The sequence below is a fragment of the Rattus norvegicus genome, chromosome 9 (genome assembly GCF_021556685.1).
Source record: "Rattus norvegicus strain SHRSP/BbbUtx chromosome 9, alternate assembly SHRSP_T2T, whole genome shotgun sequence".
Lineage (NCBI taxonomy): Eukaryota > Metazoa > Chordata > Mammalia > Rodentia > Muridae > Rattus > Rattus norvegicus.
The window spans coordinates 11926314-11945075 of NC_141542.1; the positions used below are offsets into that span (position 1 = coordinate 11926314).

The following is an 18762-nucleotide window of genomic DNA, read 5'->3' on the forward strand; positions in this document are numbered from 1 at the left end:
ATGGGAACAGTTCTCAGGCTATAAAAATCTCAAAGAGAACAAACTGTGATGGAATTTTCTACACACACTGTCAAAGCTTACACTCACTCAGTCCCCTAAGGAAGGCTTTGCTGTTGTTCCTCTGAGCCTAAGGCTATGGGGATCTTGACATGGCATTGCCCATGACATACCCATGTCAACAACACGCATTCACCTAGGACCTCACTACAACACCTTAATAAAATTAGCAGGAAAATGGGGCTGGGGATATTTATCTTTGTTTTGGTTTTAGACACAGGTTCTCTGTTGCACAAGCAGGCTTAGAACTCACAGCAGTTTGGCCTTAACCTCCTGAGGTGTGCCACCACACCTCAGCTTTCACGGTGTTGATGGTACTGGTTAGTTGGTTGGGTTTGTTTAGATAGGATCTTATGTAGATCAGGTTGGCCTCGAACTCACTGTGTAGCTAAAGCTAACCTCAACTGATTATCCTGCCTCCACTACCCAAGTTCTGGGGAGTACACATGTGTGCTACTGTCTACCATGCCCTGCTTTTGTTAAAGCTACTTTTTAATAAAATGGTAGAAGAGCCCCATGTGGGAAAGGGGATTATTATTTCAAGCAAGGATAATTCAGACTGGGCCTGAACTCCGGGTCTTATTAAGAGCTAGACCTTTTTTTTTTTTTTTTTTTTTTCCCTCTTCTTTTTTCTTTTTTTGGGAGCTGGGGACCGAACCCAGGGCCTTGCGCTCGCTAGGCAAGCGCTCTACCATTGAGCTAAATCCCCAACCCCTAGACCTTTTTAATATATAGCATTGATTCATAAAAACAAGGGATACTTTAAAATACTTAAACTGTTTGTAGGTTTGTTGTTGCTGTTTGGCTTTGAGTTTTTTGTTTGGGTTTTGAGATCTTCATCTGTAGCCCAGGCAGCTTATAGTTATCTTCCTGCCTAAGCTTTCCTGAGTGCTGAGGCTAAAGGAATGAGCCACCACATCTAATTTATTGTGTTTCTTAATAAAATAATAATAATAATAAAACTACTGTGTGGTGTCTTTGGTTCTAGGTAAAAGACTGTTATCTTAATGGGTAAAATATTATTTCCTCATAGAACTTATGTCCATGGGCTCGTAGTTGTAGAAGATGTTGGTAGAAATTTGATTTTTCATATTAGTTTGTGCCACTCAAGACCTAAACAGATAATGATGCAGTAGTTATACTATCAGTCCTCTTGAGTTATGCATTTAAAATGTTTCTGTGTAATTGAAATATTACTGTTGAATAGGATTGATGACAATTCTATGCCCTTTATAAACACTTTTTGCATATTTTGCAAATGAGGTATTGAACTGGATAAAGATTTCCCAGGGACCCCTTTTGTTGATGTTTCATTTTGTTCGTAATACTGGAGGTTGAACCTACAGCTTCATGTAGACTAGGCTAGTGCTCTACCACTGTGTGACTGCATTCCCAGCCCCAGGTGTTCTTTTAAATTGCATGTCATGGTGCACACTTAACCCCAACGCTTGGGAAGCAGAGGCAGGCTTGAATCTAGTTTGGAGCCAGCTTGTTCATCAAAGTGAATTCCAGGAAAGCCAGGACTCATAGACTCTGTCTTAAAAACAAAACAGGGGCTGGGGATTTAGCTCAGTGGTAGAGCACTTACCTAGGAAGCGCAAGGCCCTGGGTTCGGTCCCTAGCTCCGAAAAAAAGAACCAAAAAAAAAAAACAAAAAAACAAAACAAAACAAAACAAATATTGAAGCTATATTCAGTGGTAAAGTGTTTGCTTAGTATTCATAAGGTCTTGGTTTCAATTCCCATGCCCCCAATATCACAAAAGATGTAGTCACACATAGACATAGGTATTATGATCAATTGTGTATTTTATCTTAAAATTTGTTGAGAAGAATCATTATGAATTGTGAGTATTAGTATTTTTACCCTGTCTCAATGTTGGGGTTAGGGAGCTGGCACCAATCAAGTATTTGAAAATGTTCAGCAGACTAAGTTGACTAAGAACCTCTAACTTAGTGAACTGCCTCTGTTGGTTCACTTAACCATTCTGTTGGATACTGGGGCACAGTAGATTGTCTGAAGTTCATTTCCCATTACCAAACACTGTACTACCTGAAATTACATACCTGTGTATAATATACGGTACACTGCCAATAGTCCCAGCTTCTGAAGGTGGCAAAAGTGTAAGTTCAACATCAGTCTCAAATATGTAGTAAGTCTGAAGTCATATCTCCCTCCCAAAAGGGGAAACAGTAATTCAAGACATTTTTGTGGTTGATTTTTTTTTTTTTTTTAAAAACAGGGTTTCTTACAGCCCAAACTGACCTTGAATTCACTGTGTAGTGCTGAGCTATTCCTTCTACTTCCCCAATGATAGCATTAGAGGCTACTGAGGCAGTGCTGGGGATTGAACCCATGAGTTAGTATATGATAATGCAAACTACCACCACCTAAACTACATTCTCAGTTCTATTTGGAAGGTTTTGGGGTTTGTTTGTTTTGTTTAATTAGTATTTTGTGTGATCTGTGGGTACTTGGGTGCTGTGGCATATGTATGTGGCAGTCAGAACTAATTTTACCATACTCCTTCCTTTTGCCATATACTCCAAGGATATACCTCAGGTTATCAGGTTTGTGTGCCAGGCACCCAAGGCCATTTTGCTGGCCCAGGTTTTTATTTTTATCAATTTTTTTTTCTTTTTTTGGAGCTGGGGACCGAACCCAGGGCCTTGCGCTTGCTAGGCAAGCGCTCTACCACTGAGCTAAATCCCCAACCCCTTTATCAACTATTTTGATGTAAGTAAACTCTAGCTATTTAATTGCTAACCCATGAAAACGAGATTTTTGTTGGTATCATGTCTTAGACTTTTTTCTTTATGTATTGTTAACATTAGGGATTGAACCTAGCACTTTACCCATGCTAAACAAGTACTCTACCTCTGAATTAATAGCCCAGCCCACCTTATTTTCCTCTTTGTTTTTAAGACAGGGTCTTTGAACACACTCTGGCACAGAGAAGGATGTGAACTCTTAAGAGCAGAATCTTCCTCCCTCAGCTACCAGAGTAACTGAGATTTGATTTTTTTTTTTTTTTTTTTTTTAGGTCCAATCATCATTGGACTTTGAAGATAATCCCAGTAATTTACAAATCTCCACCGCTCCCTTCTTGATGATTTCTTTCTCTTCCTTTTTTCCCCTCCTTCCCTTTATTTTAAGATAGTCTTGTGGTATAGTCCAGACTGGCCTTGAAATCATGCTTTCTTTAGTTGGGACTACTGAAATGACAGGGATGGGGGATTGGCACTCTTTATCTTTGTTTAAAAGAAAAACATAAAATAACAGTACATTTTGGGGCTATATTGCATTTGTATCTAATTGGTAAGTTTTAAAAAGATGTTACTTTATAGAAACAATTTGACCTATTAAAACACATGTCCACTCATGAACTTAGATTACACATTTCCAAGTCTCATCAGTGCATTAGTATGGCTGTATAAAAACAGTAAATTTTATAGATGAAGAAACCAAGGCAGTAGCTTCTATAATTTGCCTGGGGTTTTGAAGTTAATTCAAAACAGGTCCTTCAGTGCAACAGTTGTGGTTGCCCATGTGGGGGTTTTGGGGTTTGGGTTTTTGTTTGTTTGTTGTTTGGGGGGTTTGCAAGAAGTCGAGACTAGAAAATCAGAGTGCCCATGACAAGCATTGTGCTGTGTAATCAAAATACTCCTTATTTTGTATCATTTAAAATAATGCGAAAACAGGCTGGAGAGATCGCTCACTGGTTAAGAGCACTGACTGCTCTTCCAAAGGTCCTGAGTTCAAAATCCCAGCAACCACATGGTGGCTCACAGCCTTCTGTAATGAGATCTGATGCACTCTTCTGGTGTATCTGAAGACAGCTACAGTGTACTTATAATAAATAAGTCTTAAAAGAAATAATAATGTGAAAATATTTTCAAAAAACTTTGTCTTAGAAAAAAGAGGTAAAAGGGCTTGGTGATGGAGTATGCCTTTTCCAGTCCAGCCAAGAACACATAGTGACATCCTGTCTAAAAGAGGAAAAGGAGGTAGGAGGAGAAGAGACAGGGAGTTAAGGTTTCCAGTGGGTGTCCAAGATACCCAACTTCGTTGTTAGTCCTTTAGGCTCCGATTTTCAGCCCCCCCCCCCTCCAGTTTACAACTTTTACAGCTGTACATTATGTTACAAATTATGTTTTCATTTTTGGTTGCATGTATGGAGACTTATTCTCTTCCTGCCACCATGTTGGTCCTAGAAATTGAATTCAGTTGTAGCAAGCTGGCTTTTTTACACTTACTTCAGCCTAGGTTTTCCTTGACAATTTAATAGCCGAGTTTAAGCATGAGTTTTATGAAAAATGACCAAGCTCAAGTCTTGTAAGAAAATTGTAGTGTGACACCATACAATGTAGGTAGGTCTCTTGGAACATACAGTCTACTGTAAGATCTTAACAGAAGAGCTTCTTCAGTGTTCTTTATAATGGTCATATGTCTATTCTATGTTATTTGTTAATGGTAAAGTTTCTCAGTGTTCTTTATGGTCATATTTTCTTTCATACCTTGCAATCTCATTTTTTGTTTTCTTATTTTCTTAATGCACGCACGCTCCCTGGTGCTGGGGACCACCAGGGTCTTTGTAAGTTATGCAAAAAAACCTACTCCTGAGCTGTGTCCCTAGCTCCAAGGATAGACATTTAACACTCACTTTTCTGTTTGCAGTTTCAGGTTACAATCCCGTAGTGGATGTCATCTTCAAATGTTTGCTCCTGAACTTATTTCTGTAATGTGATTATTACATATGGTTATAAAACCAAAAGAAGCTTTAATGACTGAGGTTTAAAGGGTTCCTGTCTTTTTATAAGTTTTCTCCCTTTGAACACTTCTAGTTTCTATGGGAATCTTGGCTTAATTCCTGTAAGTACCTGTAACTGTTAATCTGATGGATTTGGGAGGTTCATTTAATTTGTTGTTATTTTGGCCTGTAACTCAAAAGGTCCTCACACTTCAGCTTCCCAAGTACTGATATTACATGGGTATGTGCTACCACCCACATCATTTATCTGTGTTATGTTCCCTATCTTTACTGGTCGAAGTAATGTGGTCCCAGCATTCAGGAGCCAGAGGTAGGTAAATATCAAATTTAGGGCCAGACTGGTCATTGTAAGGAGTTATAGGCCAGCCATAGTTAATTAAGATTTTAAAATATGTATGAGTATTTTGTTTGCCTGCATGTGTCTAAGTACATCACCTTGTGCCTGGGGAAGTCAGAAGAAGGCAGCATTGAATACCTTCCAACAACCATTATACGTGGTTGTGAACTGCACATAGGCATTGAAACTAGGGTCTCAACCAGAGTAACAGACACTCTTAAACAGTGATCTGTCACCCCAGCTCCAAAGCCTCATAACTTTTTTTTTTTTGCCACTTATATGTTCCATTAAAATCTCAACTTGTAACAAAAACTATTATCTACAACTAAGGTATTTGTGAACTTTTCCCACATGTTCATATAGCTATAACGCCTTAAAGCAAGTTAATTGTATTTACTTTTTCTGTGAGTTCATATGATAGTACTAAGGCTTGGCTTTTTTTTTTTTTCTTTCTTTCTTTCTTTTTTCTTTTTTTCGGTGCTGGGGACCGAACCCAGGGCCTTGCGCTTGCTAGGCAAGCGCTCTACCACTGAGCTAAGTCCCCAACCCCCCCCCCTTTTTTTTTAACCATAAGGAAGACTTTATTACCAGATCAAAAAAAGAAACAAAGTATTATAAATGTGCTGTTAAGGGCAGCAGATAAATAATTAGGTGACGAGCAGGGATTTAGCTCAGCAGTAGAGCGCTTGCCTAGGAAGCACAAGGCCCTGGGTTCGGTCCCCAGCTCCGAAAAAAAAACTATTATGTACATTGCTGCTTTGAACATTTGATATACAAATATGCTTTTTATTAATACTAGCTTTATGGGACCTACAGAGGTCAGAATAGGGTATCATATTCCCTGGAATTATGAATAATAGTGAGCTGCTATGTAAGTGCTGGGAAGTAAATTGACTCTTCCTTCTGTAAGAGCAATGAATGCTGGACCATCTCTTCTGCCCCAGCTTTGTGTTATTTGAGGCTTTTGGTGTTCACAGGGTTTCATTGTATAGTTGAGATAGGCCTTCAAACTCCTTTCCCCCTTGTCTCATTCTCAGTGCTTGGATTATAGGCACCTTGCTTTGCTTATAGGAACTTTCTGCACACTAAAAATCACTTAGCATTCACCGTAGGAATTTTTTTTTTTAAGATTTATTTATTTATTATATATAAGTACACTGTAGCTGTCTTCAGATACACCAGAAGAGGGCATCGGATCTCTTTACAGATGGTTGTGAGCCACCATGTGGTTGCTGGGAATTGAACTCATGACCTCTGGAAGAGCAGTCAGGTGCTCTTTACCGCTGAGCCATCTCTCCAGCCCCAGGAATTTTTTTGAGTGTATTCATATGTGCATTTTGGATGCCTCAAAAACATGGGGTCTCAGATTTGTTTGTATAGTTAAATCCACTAGTCTTACAGATTTTAGTTGTTGTTAAGTCTAGTAAAGTAATTTTTAGTTGAATTTGATACCTAACTTGGCAGCCTGGGGATGTAGTTTAGTAGTGTAGAGTGTGTGGTTAACATGTGTGAAGCCGTGAACATTACAAATAAACCATCTGGGGGTAGAGTCACTTTAGTTCCCATAGTTTTTCTGTTCTCTCTGTGTTTTATTGGGCAGTTTTAGGAGAGATTAACTGGTTTTTGTTATTTTGATGCCATCAGTTTGGATAATGTTTCCCCTCCTGGAACCAGTACAGTGGGAACTTGGGTATTTGTAGGCTCAATAGTTGTAGGTTATAGTTCAGCCACTATTTACTTAGCTCCTTCCTATAATTCCTAACATTTAGGAGGCTTAGTTAAGTCTGTGATACAATAGAATGTGATGCTATCTCTAAACAAAACGAGTAAAATAAGTAAGTCAGTAAGTCTGGTCAGATAAATAGAGCATTTGCCTAGCCTTGTTTGAGTGCCTGTGTTTAATCCCCAGCACCAGAAGAGTCAAGTCTAAAGCATCCATGTAAAGAGCTTTGGGAGCACATAAGCAGCAGATCCTCACTAGGGTGATAAAAGATGTTGTAAGCACACAGTGTGGACAATGATCTGGTCTTACTGGGGTTCCTTGAATCCTGTTACTTTCCAGGAAGTTTCACCTTCTTACTCAGTGTTCCATTGTACAACTACTAGCTCATCACAAGTCAAGAACTCATGCGTTAGTTAGATCTAAACCTGTTAGATTTAAAATAATTCTCAGTAACAATTTTATTATAGAGAAATAGTAATTTTAGCGACGTGGGCATTATTGTTCACCGAAGCAGAATTCCTCGGAGCCTTGCTACTAAGTGGTCTGCCAGTTTCATGCTTATAGATGGGATAGTTGCTCTGTTTTAAACTAATGGTTTAGTTCTCTAAAAGGAACCCTAACTTGCTGGTGACTTACTGTTCTTTTGATGTATTTAATATTTTCTTGTATGTACTTGGAATTTTTAACATTATATATGAAGAAGGTTGGCTGCTTTTTAATTTTTTTTTCTTTATTCATGTGAGCATGGGTATGCCTGTGCCATAGTAGCAGAGAACAGCTTTTTTCCTTGGTTGTTGTTTTTGCTGTTAAGTGGTTTTTGTTATAACTTAACTGTTTTGAGACTGGACTTTTTTAAGGTAGTGTAATTAATTGGCAGTTATCTCCATGGTCTAAGAATTGTTTCTAGTTATGCACACTATGTTTGCTTTGTTTTTTGGAGTTTTTAGGGGTAGGGGTGTTAAACGGGGTATTATTCTGTAGCCCAAGCTGACCTAAAACTCCCCCAAGTTTGTAACAATCCTATTCGTGAGTGTTGAAATAGCGGGTGCTATTCCAGCTTAGTTTTGGCTTTTTGAGATAGGATTTCATTCTGTGTCCCAAGAACAATTCCCTGTTTTTTAAGAAACAGGTCACAAGGGGCTGGGGATTTAGCTCAGTGGTAGAGCGCTTACCTAGGAAGCGCAAGGCCCTGGGTTCGGTCCCCAGCTCCGAAAAAAAAAAAGAAAGAAACAGGTCACAAGACTCTCGCTTTCTTGGAGTTTTCTCAAAAACACGAAATGAACCATGTTCTTACAAACGGTTATGTTTATGTTTATCTATGGATCTAAGCCCAGGCTAGGCTCAAATTCATGATTCTTCTGCTTCCAGTGAATAAATGCTGGAATTACAGGCTTGCATCTCCATACTGAATATATAAAGTATTCTTTTATATAGGTAGGTACTGTTTGGTGAAATTAAAATCAGAAATAAAAACAAAGATTCTTGCCACACAGTCTGACCCGAGATCAATCAGTATAGCCCACACAGTGGAAAGAAAGAACCAATTCCTGAAAGTTGTCCTCTGACCTGTACATATATGTGGCACACAGAATGCTTTTAAAGATTTATTAATTTTACTTTATGAGTGTTAGCCTGCATGTGTATGTCTGAGTATACTGGATGCTATAAGATGCCAGATCTCCTGAAACTGGAGCTGCAGATAATTGTAAGCCTCCATGTGAGTGCTAGGAACTGAAACCAGGTCTACTGTAAGAGCAAGAAATAGACTTAACTGCTGAGCCCCACTTTTTGTTTGTTTTACTTTTTTGTTTGGTCTACATAACGAGTTCTGTAGTGATACTCTATCTCAGGATAAGTAAAAATAAATAAAAAAGGTAGGAAAAGGTAAAATTCTTAGAAGGAAGGTGGGTGTTGAAGAACTGATAGCTCAGTGAAGAAAAGTGTATACTGCTTTTGCAAAGAACTAAGTGTTTCTCATAGACCAACACACAAAATAAACATAAAAATGACCCTTGAGCATAATGGTACACCTTTAATTCTGGCACTCCTATGGCAGAAGCAGACAGATCTTTGTCTGAGGGCTACATAGTGAAGTCCCAAAAGAAAAAAAATTATTTTTATTTCTTTAGAATAAGAGTTAGTCTGGTGATTTTAAACTTTGATATTCACAGTGGTCTTCTGAGCTATGCTGTACACAAACAAAAAATAATGAGTTGGTTTTTAGGGTTAGAGAGATGGCGGTTAAAAGCACCAGGCGCTCTTCCAGAGGTCTTGAGTTAAATTCCCAGCAACCACAGGGTAGTTTACAGTCTATAATCAGTTCTGATGTCCTTTTCTGGCATGTGGGTGTACATATAGTTAGAGCACTCATACATTAAATAAATAAATAAATGAATAAATAAATAAATAAGTAATGTTTTTAAAAAGAACATAAGAACTCAGAGACTAACAGTATATACAAGTGGGATTTGGTGGGGGCGGGAGAGATGCCTTATGTAGACCAGGGTGGCCTTGAACTTGATATTGCTAATGTCTTTGAACTACTAGTTCTTTGGCCCTCTATCTCTTGGACTAGAAGTACCAGTATGCACTACTGTACTCAATTTATATGACACTGGGGTTCTAACCTAATTTTGTTTATGCTAGGCAAGCTATATTGTCAGCTCCTCCCACTTACTTTCAATAATCTCTAGATTGTTTCTAATACCTGAAATGTGAAGTTGGTAGGCTGGGATGTGGTTTTATTGGTAGAGCAGTTGCCTAGCATGCATGATTCCCAGCACCACATAAACTGGTTATGATGTAGCATCAATAGGGAGGTAGAGACAAAAGAATCTAAAGTTCAGTGTCAACTTTGGTTATGCACTGAATTTCAGGCTAGCCTGGCTCTTGTGTCTTTTTTTTTTTTTTTTCAAGCTGAGAAAAAGGATAAACTTACAGATATTTTCTTTTTCAGCTGCCTTTCTAACCCAAACTGTGTGTCTTGATGACACAACAGTAAAATTTGAAATATGGGATACAGCTGGCCAAGAACGGTATCATAGCCTAGCACCAATGTACTACCGAGGAGCACAAGCCGCCATAGTTGTGTATGATATTACAAATGAGGTGGGTATAAAATCTTACTACCCTAAAGCCGGTTGGAATAGTCATTTTTAGTACTTATAATTTGTTAAAGATTCTTGGGAAGTCATAGCATTTCTGCCAAAGCTTTTATGAGTGGAATATATGATGAAAGTGCCTTAAATGATATAGTACTGAAAAATTTTCTTCCCACGGGGTCATGCTAGAGCAGTGGTTTTTTCAACCTGTGGGTTGCAACCGCTTTGGGGATCTAACCTCCCTTTCACGGAGGTCGCCTAAGATCATCCTGCATATCAGATTTTTACAGCACAATTTATAACAGTAACAAAATTACAGTTATGAAGTAGCAGCAAAGTAATTTTATGGTTGGGGTCACCACAATGTGAGGAACATTAGGAACGTTGAAAAACACTGCACTAGAGTCTTAAGCCTTCTCTCATAGAGAATACTTTCTAACTCTTGTTCTGAGCTTATGCCAAATTATTTTTTCCAACTCTTAACAGGAGTCCTTTTCGAGAGCAAAAAACTGGGTTAAAGAACTTCAAAGGCAAGCAAGTCCTAATATTGTGATAGCTTTGTCAGGAAACAAGGCTGACTTAGCAAATAAAAGAGCTGTTGACTTCCAGGTATGTGGAATTTTACTTTTAGCTTAAAATCATATGTTTTACAAAAGTAGTTTTAAACCTTAAAAATACAGACTTTGAAAAAACATGCAAAGGGGCTGGAAAGATGGCTCAGTGGTTAAGAGTACTGATTGTTCTTCCAGAGGTCCTGAGTTCAATTCCCAGCAACCACGTGGTGCCTCACAGCCATCTGTAATGGGATCCGATGCCCTCTTCTGGTGTGTCTGAAGATATTGACAATGTTACCTAAAACAAAAAGAAAGGAAGGAAAAAAGAAAGAACATAAAAAACAGTAATATATAGGTTTTTTTTTTCCTGATGCAGTCAGGGATATAGCTCAGATGATGGATGGATGGATGGATGGATGGATGGATGGATGGATGGATGGATGGATGGATGGATGATAGCACTTGCCCCTGTATGGGTGTCTTGGATTCTATTCTGAGCCACTGAGCCACTGCCTAAACCAGGCATGCAGGTAGCACACATAATACCAGGGGAAATAGATGGAAGACGATGGGGTAGGGAGTGAGTAAGGACAGACAGTCTTGGCTGCATAAGACCCTGTCTCTTCCCAAAAAGAATCGCATGAAAGATTACAGAAATCCTGCTCTGTACTTTTCATCCTTCCACTCCCAAATATATAACTGAGAAAAAAAGTAATGTTCTTCCTACCTTCTGTACATATACTCTCTATATATTGCTACACACACACTCAAGTGTGTGTGCGTGCAGGTTTACAAAGCTGTCCTTAAAAGGCAATTAAAAAGTAGAGACTTGGCTACTCTTCATTTGAGACCCAGCAGTGTTACTCAGCACGAAGAAATGCTGAGTTCTGTGCCTTGAACCCAGGTGCTGGAGGGAGAGAAATGCAAATTGTCCTCTGACCTCCCCGTGCATACTGACTGGCACATACCTACCCCAAACATACATGCATGCATGCATACATAGATATATACATACATACATAGCATACATACAAATATGTACTATGTATATACGTAAAAATAATAATGCTTGGGTCAAGCGTGGCAGTGCACCCCTGTAATCCCATTACTTGGGAGACAGAGGTAGGAGTATTGCCACACGTTTTAGGCTAGCCTGATCTTAAAAGACCTCGTTTGTATATATTTAAGATAATTGAGAATGTTTTCCAGTACAAACATAGTAAATGCTATTTATATTTGCAAAATTATTTATATTTATTAGAACTATTTCTCTTGTTCAGAAATCTCTGGCTATGGCCTAATATGTAGATGGGACTCTTTCTTCGTGACATTGTTAGAATGTAGATAGAGGGAGATCATGGTGTATTAAGCAAAGCACTTTGCACTTGTAACTTTAATTCTTAAGATGGCCACGTGAAGTCTGTTATCTGCTATGCAAGACTATTACACTCTCCAGCAAAACATCTTAGAGGGCTTCAGTTTTGTTCAGAAGTGGCCCTGTGCTATAACAGCTCAAAGGGATCTCAGTTTTTCTGAGGGGATCAAAGACAACAATAGAGGTAAACTGGAAAGCATGACAGAAATGTAGGTTAGTTTGTAATTTTGAAGGAAATAGTTCATAATGTAATTTGAATTTTAATGCTGTATGTCATTGAACGTGAGGATGTGATTCAGTAGTACCTGTGCTAAGACGTTGGTTTTCCATATTTATTACAGATTTTGTCTTTACCTTTAAAAGTAGAAGTTGCCATTGTGATTGAAGAGAATTTAGAGTAAAATGATACATTGTCCTCCAATTATTATTGTGACTAGGTTTAATCTTAGATCTGTTGAGTAGGGGTAGAATATATAAAACATTAAGGTAAAAAAATATTCATGGTGGATTATCCTACCCATTGTGTCTTCCGTTGCTGCAGCACATTCTTTCATTGTTAGTAATAGAAATCAAATAAGGAGACCCATAAAGTAAACTGTACACGGTGCGTGCTTAAGGGTTTTTTGTTTTTTTGTTTTTTTTTAAACAGGAAGCACAGTCCTATGCAGATGACAACAGCTTATTATTTATGGAGACATCAGCTAAGACATCAATGAATGTAAATGAAATATTTATGGCAATAGGTAAGATTAATATTTAATGAAAAGTAAAATATACTGAATGTTCCTCACCCTTCTTTTTTTTTCTTTTTTTTTTTTTTTTTCGGAGCTGGGGACTGAACCCAGGGCCTTGCACTTGCTAGGCAAGTGCTCTACCACTGAGCTAAATCCCCAACCCCCCCTCACCCTTCTTAAAACATTTTTTTAGCTGATTACACAATTTTTCTAGATCCTTTTCAATAAGCAATATTTTCTTAGGAATACCGTAAAGGCTGGTTGGGAAGCAGGATGTTGTGGCCTTTCTTTTTTTTTTTTTTTTTTTTTTCTTTAAGATTTATTTATTTGTTTGTTTGTTTGTTTACTTATTTATTTATTATCTGTAAGTACACTGTAGCTGTCTTCAGACACACCAGAAGAGGGCATCAGATCTCATTACAGATGGTTATGAGCCACCATGTGGTTGCTGGGATTTGAACTCAAGACCTTCGGTAGAGCAATCAGTGCTCCTAACCACTGAGCCATCTCTCCAGCCCTGTTGTGGCCTTTCTAAGCAAAAGACCCTTCCTCAGAATGGGGGAAGGTTAAAAAAAGATTGATTGGAAGTTAGGAGGTCCCACCCTGTTTTTTTAATTCTTTCTTCCTTCTGCTCCTCATCCTTCTCCTTTTCTTCCTTTCTCTTTTCTCCTTTCTTCTCTTTCCTTCTTCCTCCTCCTTTCTTTTCCCTTCTTTCTTCCTCTTTCTCCTCCTTTAACTTTTTTTTCCCTTCCAAGAGTGTGAATTAGACCCGGCCTCCTACTTGCTAAGCAACCTATGCCTACCATGGAGGCAGTGGCCCCATTAATGTCAGTTTTATATTCATTTATGAATTCAGTGAGTGTTGGATTATATAAAGAGGTGAATTAAAAGTTGATCTTGGGGCTGGGGATTTAGCTCAGTGGTAGAGCGCATACCTAGGAAGCGCAAGGCCCTGGGTTCAGTCCCTAGCTCCGAAAAAAAGAACCAAAAAAAAAAAAAAGTTGATCTTATAGATAAGAGGTAGATTTTTTCCAAAGATGAATTGACTGAAAAGTCGTGCCTCTTGTTTGTATGGAATGTATTCCAAGAAACTGTGAATGCCTGAAACAGTGGATAGTGTTAAGCCTTCTAATTTGATGCCTTTTCTGTTCTGTATACATCTTACACATTCGCCATAATTCACACAGAGATGGAAAATCAAAACTAGCACAGAGTTCCCTCTCCCTTTTCCATAAAGATTATTTTCCATCTGCGAAAAGGATCAGACCCCTGACCTTAAAAATGGTAGGCAAGTGTGTTGTTCGGTGTTGAAGATTGTTTTCCTGAGTTTTTTTGTTGAAGCTGAGTTTAAGTTTGGGCTTGGTATATATCAAGGCTGGATTAGAACATGGGATTGTTGGGCCTCAGATTTCAGAGTGCTGGGTATATAGGGATACCACCAGATCTGTCTTTTTTAAAGTTGCTTTGAGATAAGTGTCTCCCATACCTGAGGAAGACACTGTATTGGTGCTTGTCTTAGTTAGGGTTTTACTGCTATGAACAGACACCATGACCAAGGCAACTCTTATAAGGACAACATTTAAATAGGGCTGGCTTAAGGTTCAGAGGTTCAGTCCATTATCATCAAGGCAGGAACATGGCATCCAGGTAGGCATGGTGCAGGATGAGCTAAGAGTTGTCTATCTTCATCTGAACTGCTAACAGAATGCTGGCTTCCAGGCAGCTAAGATGAGGGTCTTAAAGCCCACCCTAATAATGAGACACCTACTCCAGGCAGCTAAGATGAGGGTCTTAAAGCCCACCCTAATAATGAGACACCTACTCCAACAGGGCCAGATCTAATAATGCCACTCCCTGGCCCCAATATGCTTTTCCAAACATATGAATCTATCGAGGCCATGCCTAAACATAGCATAATGCAAAATACATTTAGTCCAACTTCAAAAGTCCCATAGTCTATAGCAGTCTCAACAATGTTAAAAATTCAAAGTCTCTTCTGAGATTCATCTAGTCACTTGCAAGACAGGAAATCAGCTGGGCAAACTCCAAATTCTTCATCTCCATGTCTGATTTCAAGGCAGTCTTCAGATTTCCGAGTTCTTTTTCATCTTTGTTGACTGCAATGAACTTCTTTCTCCTGGACTGATTCTACTCTGTTAGCGTCCTTCCTCAGCAGATAGCCCATGACTCTGGCATCTCGAACATCTTGGGGTCTCCGTGGCAACTTCAATGTTACAACTTCTTGTTTCAATGTCTGGGATCCTCACATGATCTTCTGGGCTCCTCCAAAGGGTCGGTGTCACTTCTCAAGCTCTGCCTTCTGTAGCACTCTAAGCTCGGGCTGATCCCCTCCACTGCTGCTGCTGTTCTTGGTGCTCATCCCATGGCACTGGCATCTCCAATAGACAGGGAACTTCCGCTGTTACTAGGCTTCACCAATAGCCTCTCATAGGCTGTCTTCATGGTGCCAGGCCTCAACTCCTTTGCATGACCCCTTCAGTCCTGGGCCATCAACTGCACGTGAGGCTGCACCTTCACCAATGACCTTCTATGGCCTCTCACAGTGCCAAGCCTCATGACCCCTCCATGCCGTCAAAACCAGTACCACCTGGGTGACTCTTACACATTACCAAGTACAACTGCAGCACAAGATACAACCTGGAACACAGCTTCTTTGTGCTCTCAGAAAACACCTCCCTGATTTCACCTTAGTGATGCTGGTCTCTTCTTAATCGCCCCTAAATTTTTGTCTCCAGCTAAGCAGCATCAATAGTCCCAGTAATGCTTTCTATTCTGGACTCTAAAGATTTATTTATTTATTATATATAAGTACACACTGTAGCTGTCTTCAGATACACCAGAAGAGGGCATCAGATCTCTTTGCAGATGGTCGTGAGCCACCATGTGGTTGCTGGGAATTGAACTCATAACCTCTGGAAGAGCAGTCGAGTGCTCTTAACCGCTGAGCCATCTCTCCAGCCCCTATTCTGGACTCTAAAGCCAAAGCCATATGGCCAAAGCGGCTGAGTCCTGCTGCTTGCTGGGTCTGGAACATTCTATTAAATTATCACCAGGTTTCTATTCTCCAACTTCTTCACTGCCTAAGCTTGGCTGTCCTGGAACTTTCTCTGTAGACAGACTTTGAACTCAAGAGATCTGCATGCCTGGGATTAAAAAAGTGGTCCACCAAGCCTGGGTTTAAGTATTTCTTCTAGGCTGCCCTTGAACTCAGAGATCTGCTTGTCTTTGCCTCCCAGGATTAAAGGCTCGTACTAACATGCCTGAACCTAAATTTAGCTGGGTGGGATCTTGCCCCAAGGTCACTATTCTCTTAATTCAATTTAATATCCTTGAACACAGGATTCAGCTCCATTTCACTTCGTGGTGCCCCATATGTCTTATATTTTCCCTTTTTAAGCTTGCTATGCTTGTTTAAAATGCTCTTCATGAGACTTAACCAGAGTACAAAGACTCTGCTGGGCTTTTTTGAGACTTCCTTCATTAATGCATTAATCTGAGTCTCTTCACCTCAGCTTCAGACTCTTCAGACAGATGCAAAAAGTAGCCACATTCTTCACCAAAAGACCACAAAAATAGTGTGTAGGCCACATAATGAAATTCTCCACTGAACTTTCTTGGGCCAGGACCTCACAATTACTTTCAGTAACAAAGTCTTCCATATTCCTATCCTACTAGGATAGGCCATTAAGTTCCATTTAATGTATTCACTGCTTTCCAAAGTCCACATTCTTCCAAACAAAAGCATGGTCAGGCCTATCACAACAATACCCCACTCCTGGTGCCACCTTCCGTCTTCGGGTTTTATTGCTGTAAACAGACACCACGAGGAAGGCAACTCTTCTAAGGACAACATTCTAGGTTCAGAGGTGGGAACACGGCAGCATCCAGGCAGGCATGGGTGGTGAGGGCGCAAATTCAGAACTTATGGTTGAACAATAAAGATTTCACTAACCAAACCTGTTTTATTATTTTTTTTAGACAGGGTCTCACATATAGCCAAGGCTGGCCTGGAACTCGAGATCCTCCTGCCTCAGTTTCCCAATTACTAGAATTATAGGATAGAGCCACCGTTCTAAGCTGGGCTACACTTTATACTTAAGTTTAAAACTTGTGGGCTGCAGAAGTAGCTCTGTGGTACAGTGTGTATTATAGTCCTGAGGCCTGGATTCCATTCCCAGCTCCTAGATTTTGTTTCAAAATTAAGCTTTCTATAAAGAAATACCAAGCTAACCTGTACTTGACAGGCAAAGGCAGGTAGATCCCCAAGTGAGGCCAGCCTGGTCTACAGAGTGAATTCCTGGACAGCTAGGGTTACACACAGAAAAACAAATGCATGTGTTTGGGATTGGAGTCTTTCTTTGAAATTAGCATATTAAATATCATAGTAAATATGGTACAGTCCAGTTAAAAGAGAGTCCTTACTGTGTTCACTTCCACCTCCTCATCCGAGTCAGATGTGATTGTAGTCTTAGAAAGTCCTTAGAGGAGTAGGCTGGAGGAAGACATTTATACTCATTCCAAAACCAACTTGGTGCTTATTATCATACGGTATACAGTGCTAGTTTATTCTGTGTCCCTAGTTGTAGAGTTGGGGGTCCCGTGTCCAGGCTCCGCAGCTTGGGGAGGCAGAATGTGGGGAGTTTGTACTTGTCCCATGCCACAGGGACACGTGCTGTGTAGGGGAGCGCCAAAGCACCACTTGTGATGGGAAAGCGCAGTCTGAGGTGCTGAACAGCTGGGCCTGTGAAGAAGAGGCTGGAGCCCATGAGCTAGGTTTAACCGGGGAGAGGGTGTGTGTGTGTGTGTCCAGGAGCTCTGGCAGGTCTCATGGGGAGAGTCCTAGTCTTGATTGCAGCCTTGGGCCTTATGGCAGTTGTGGCTGGGGGTAAAGAGACCTTCTATGGGATATTAGACAGAGGTTCTATAGGCAAAGGCTTTCTCCGTGGCTTCCCACAGCGGATCCAGATGAAGAGAGACATTTCCAAATCATTTATTGCCATAGTGGAAAGTGGATGTGTAAAACCATGCCCCACTTCTCAGGGTGAGCCTGAGATTAAATACCTTTTACAGGGAAGAATGTCTTGGAAGGGAAGCCTATTGGCTCCCTATGTACCTATGTCTTGAGCCTATGTAGCCACAGGTCACATCCTTTTCCTCATCTGCATGTGGAGAAAATTGGGATGTTACCCTTACATGACTGATGGCCACAAATCTATGGATGGTGGCAGCTAGTGATGGGCCGGTGCCCAAGAGCAGGCCAAGTTCCAACCATCCCTTTAGGGTCTCGGGCTTTTAGCCTTAGCTCAACCAAGGATCAGGCTCCTTTCACAGTCCACTTCTCCATACCTAGTAGTACCATTGTTAGTCTATTTACTGGGTACTATTATAAATACACCTGACTGAACACTTAATTGATATTGTACTTTATGGAATCTTTAGAGCAGTTTCTAGAGTGGCTCAGTGGAGCTCAGTGGAGGCTCTCTTCCCAAACATAAGTGATCACTGGACCTGCTTCCTGCAGCTCATAAGATTCTAAAGATAATATTGATGAGGGAGAAGTAAGGAAAATAAAGGGTTAAAAATTTCAGATTAAGGGGTATATGACTTAGTGATAGTTAACTTGGATAACATGTGTATGTAGGCCCCAGATTTCCTAAAAAACAAATCAAGGTCCAGGATTCAGGTGGGCATTGGACATAAAGCATTACTCTTCGTAGTGTTGCTGCCTCATCCTCAGGAGTAAGCCATATATCCAGCAGGTGAGCTTTTAGTGGGAGCATATTCCACAGAACCAGTATTAGCAATGTAGAATTCACTAAGCTGTTCATGTATATTAATTATTGGTATTTATAGATCAAATCAGGGTTTGTCATAGCCAAAGAGGGAAGAAGTTACCGGTCATGTAATTGTTTGATTAGGTTACGAAGTGAAGGACAAGTTTGGTTGGGTTGATGATTCTGTCAGTTGAATTTGTTCACATCCTGACTTGTTCTTAGAATTGTGATGAGAGCCCAGAGAATGTTGCTATAATATAAGCTTCTTTATAAATTTTGTACCTCTCCATGGTCTATGGACTTTATGTCTGTCTTG

General features: G+C 40.0%; 1 protein-coding gene across 6 annotated transcripts in view; it reads left to right on the forward strand.

Moving 5' to 3' along the window:
• Positions 1–18762, forward strand: part of Rab5a (RAB5A, member RAS oncogene family) — a 28905-nt gene that overhangs the window by 8142 nt on the left and 2001 nt on the right. For 5 of the 6 annotated variants that reach the window (XR_015628891.1, XM_087567537.1, XM_087567536.1 and 2 more), the window contains 3 exon segments: positions 9844–9995; positions 10475–10597; positions 12567–12660. Coding sequence is in view for 4 of the 6 variants with exons in the window: in XM_087567537.1 (XP_087423663.1) it covers positions 9844–9995; positions 10475–10597; positions 12567–12660 (369 nt within the window). In the remaining 2 variants the exon portion in view is untranslated. 6 annotated transcript variants of the gene reach the window in all.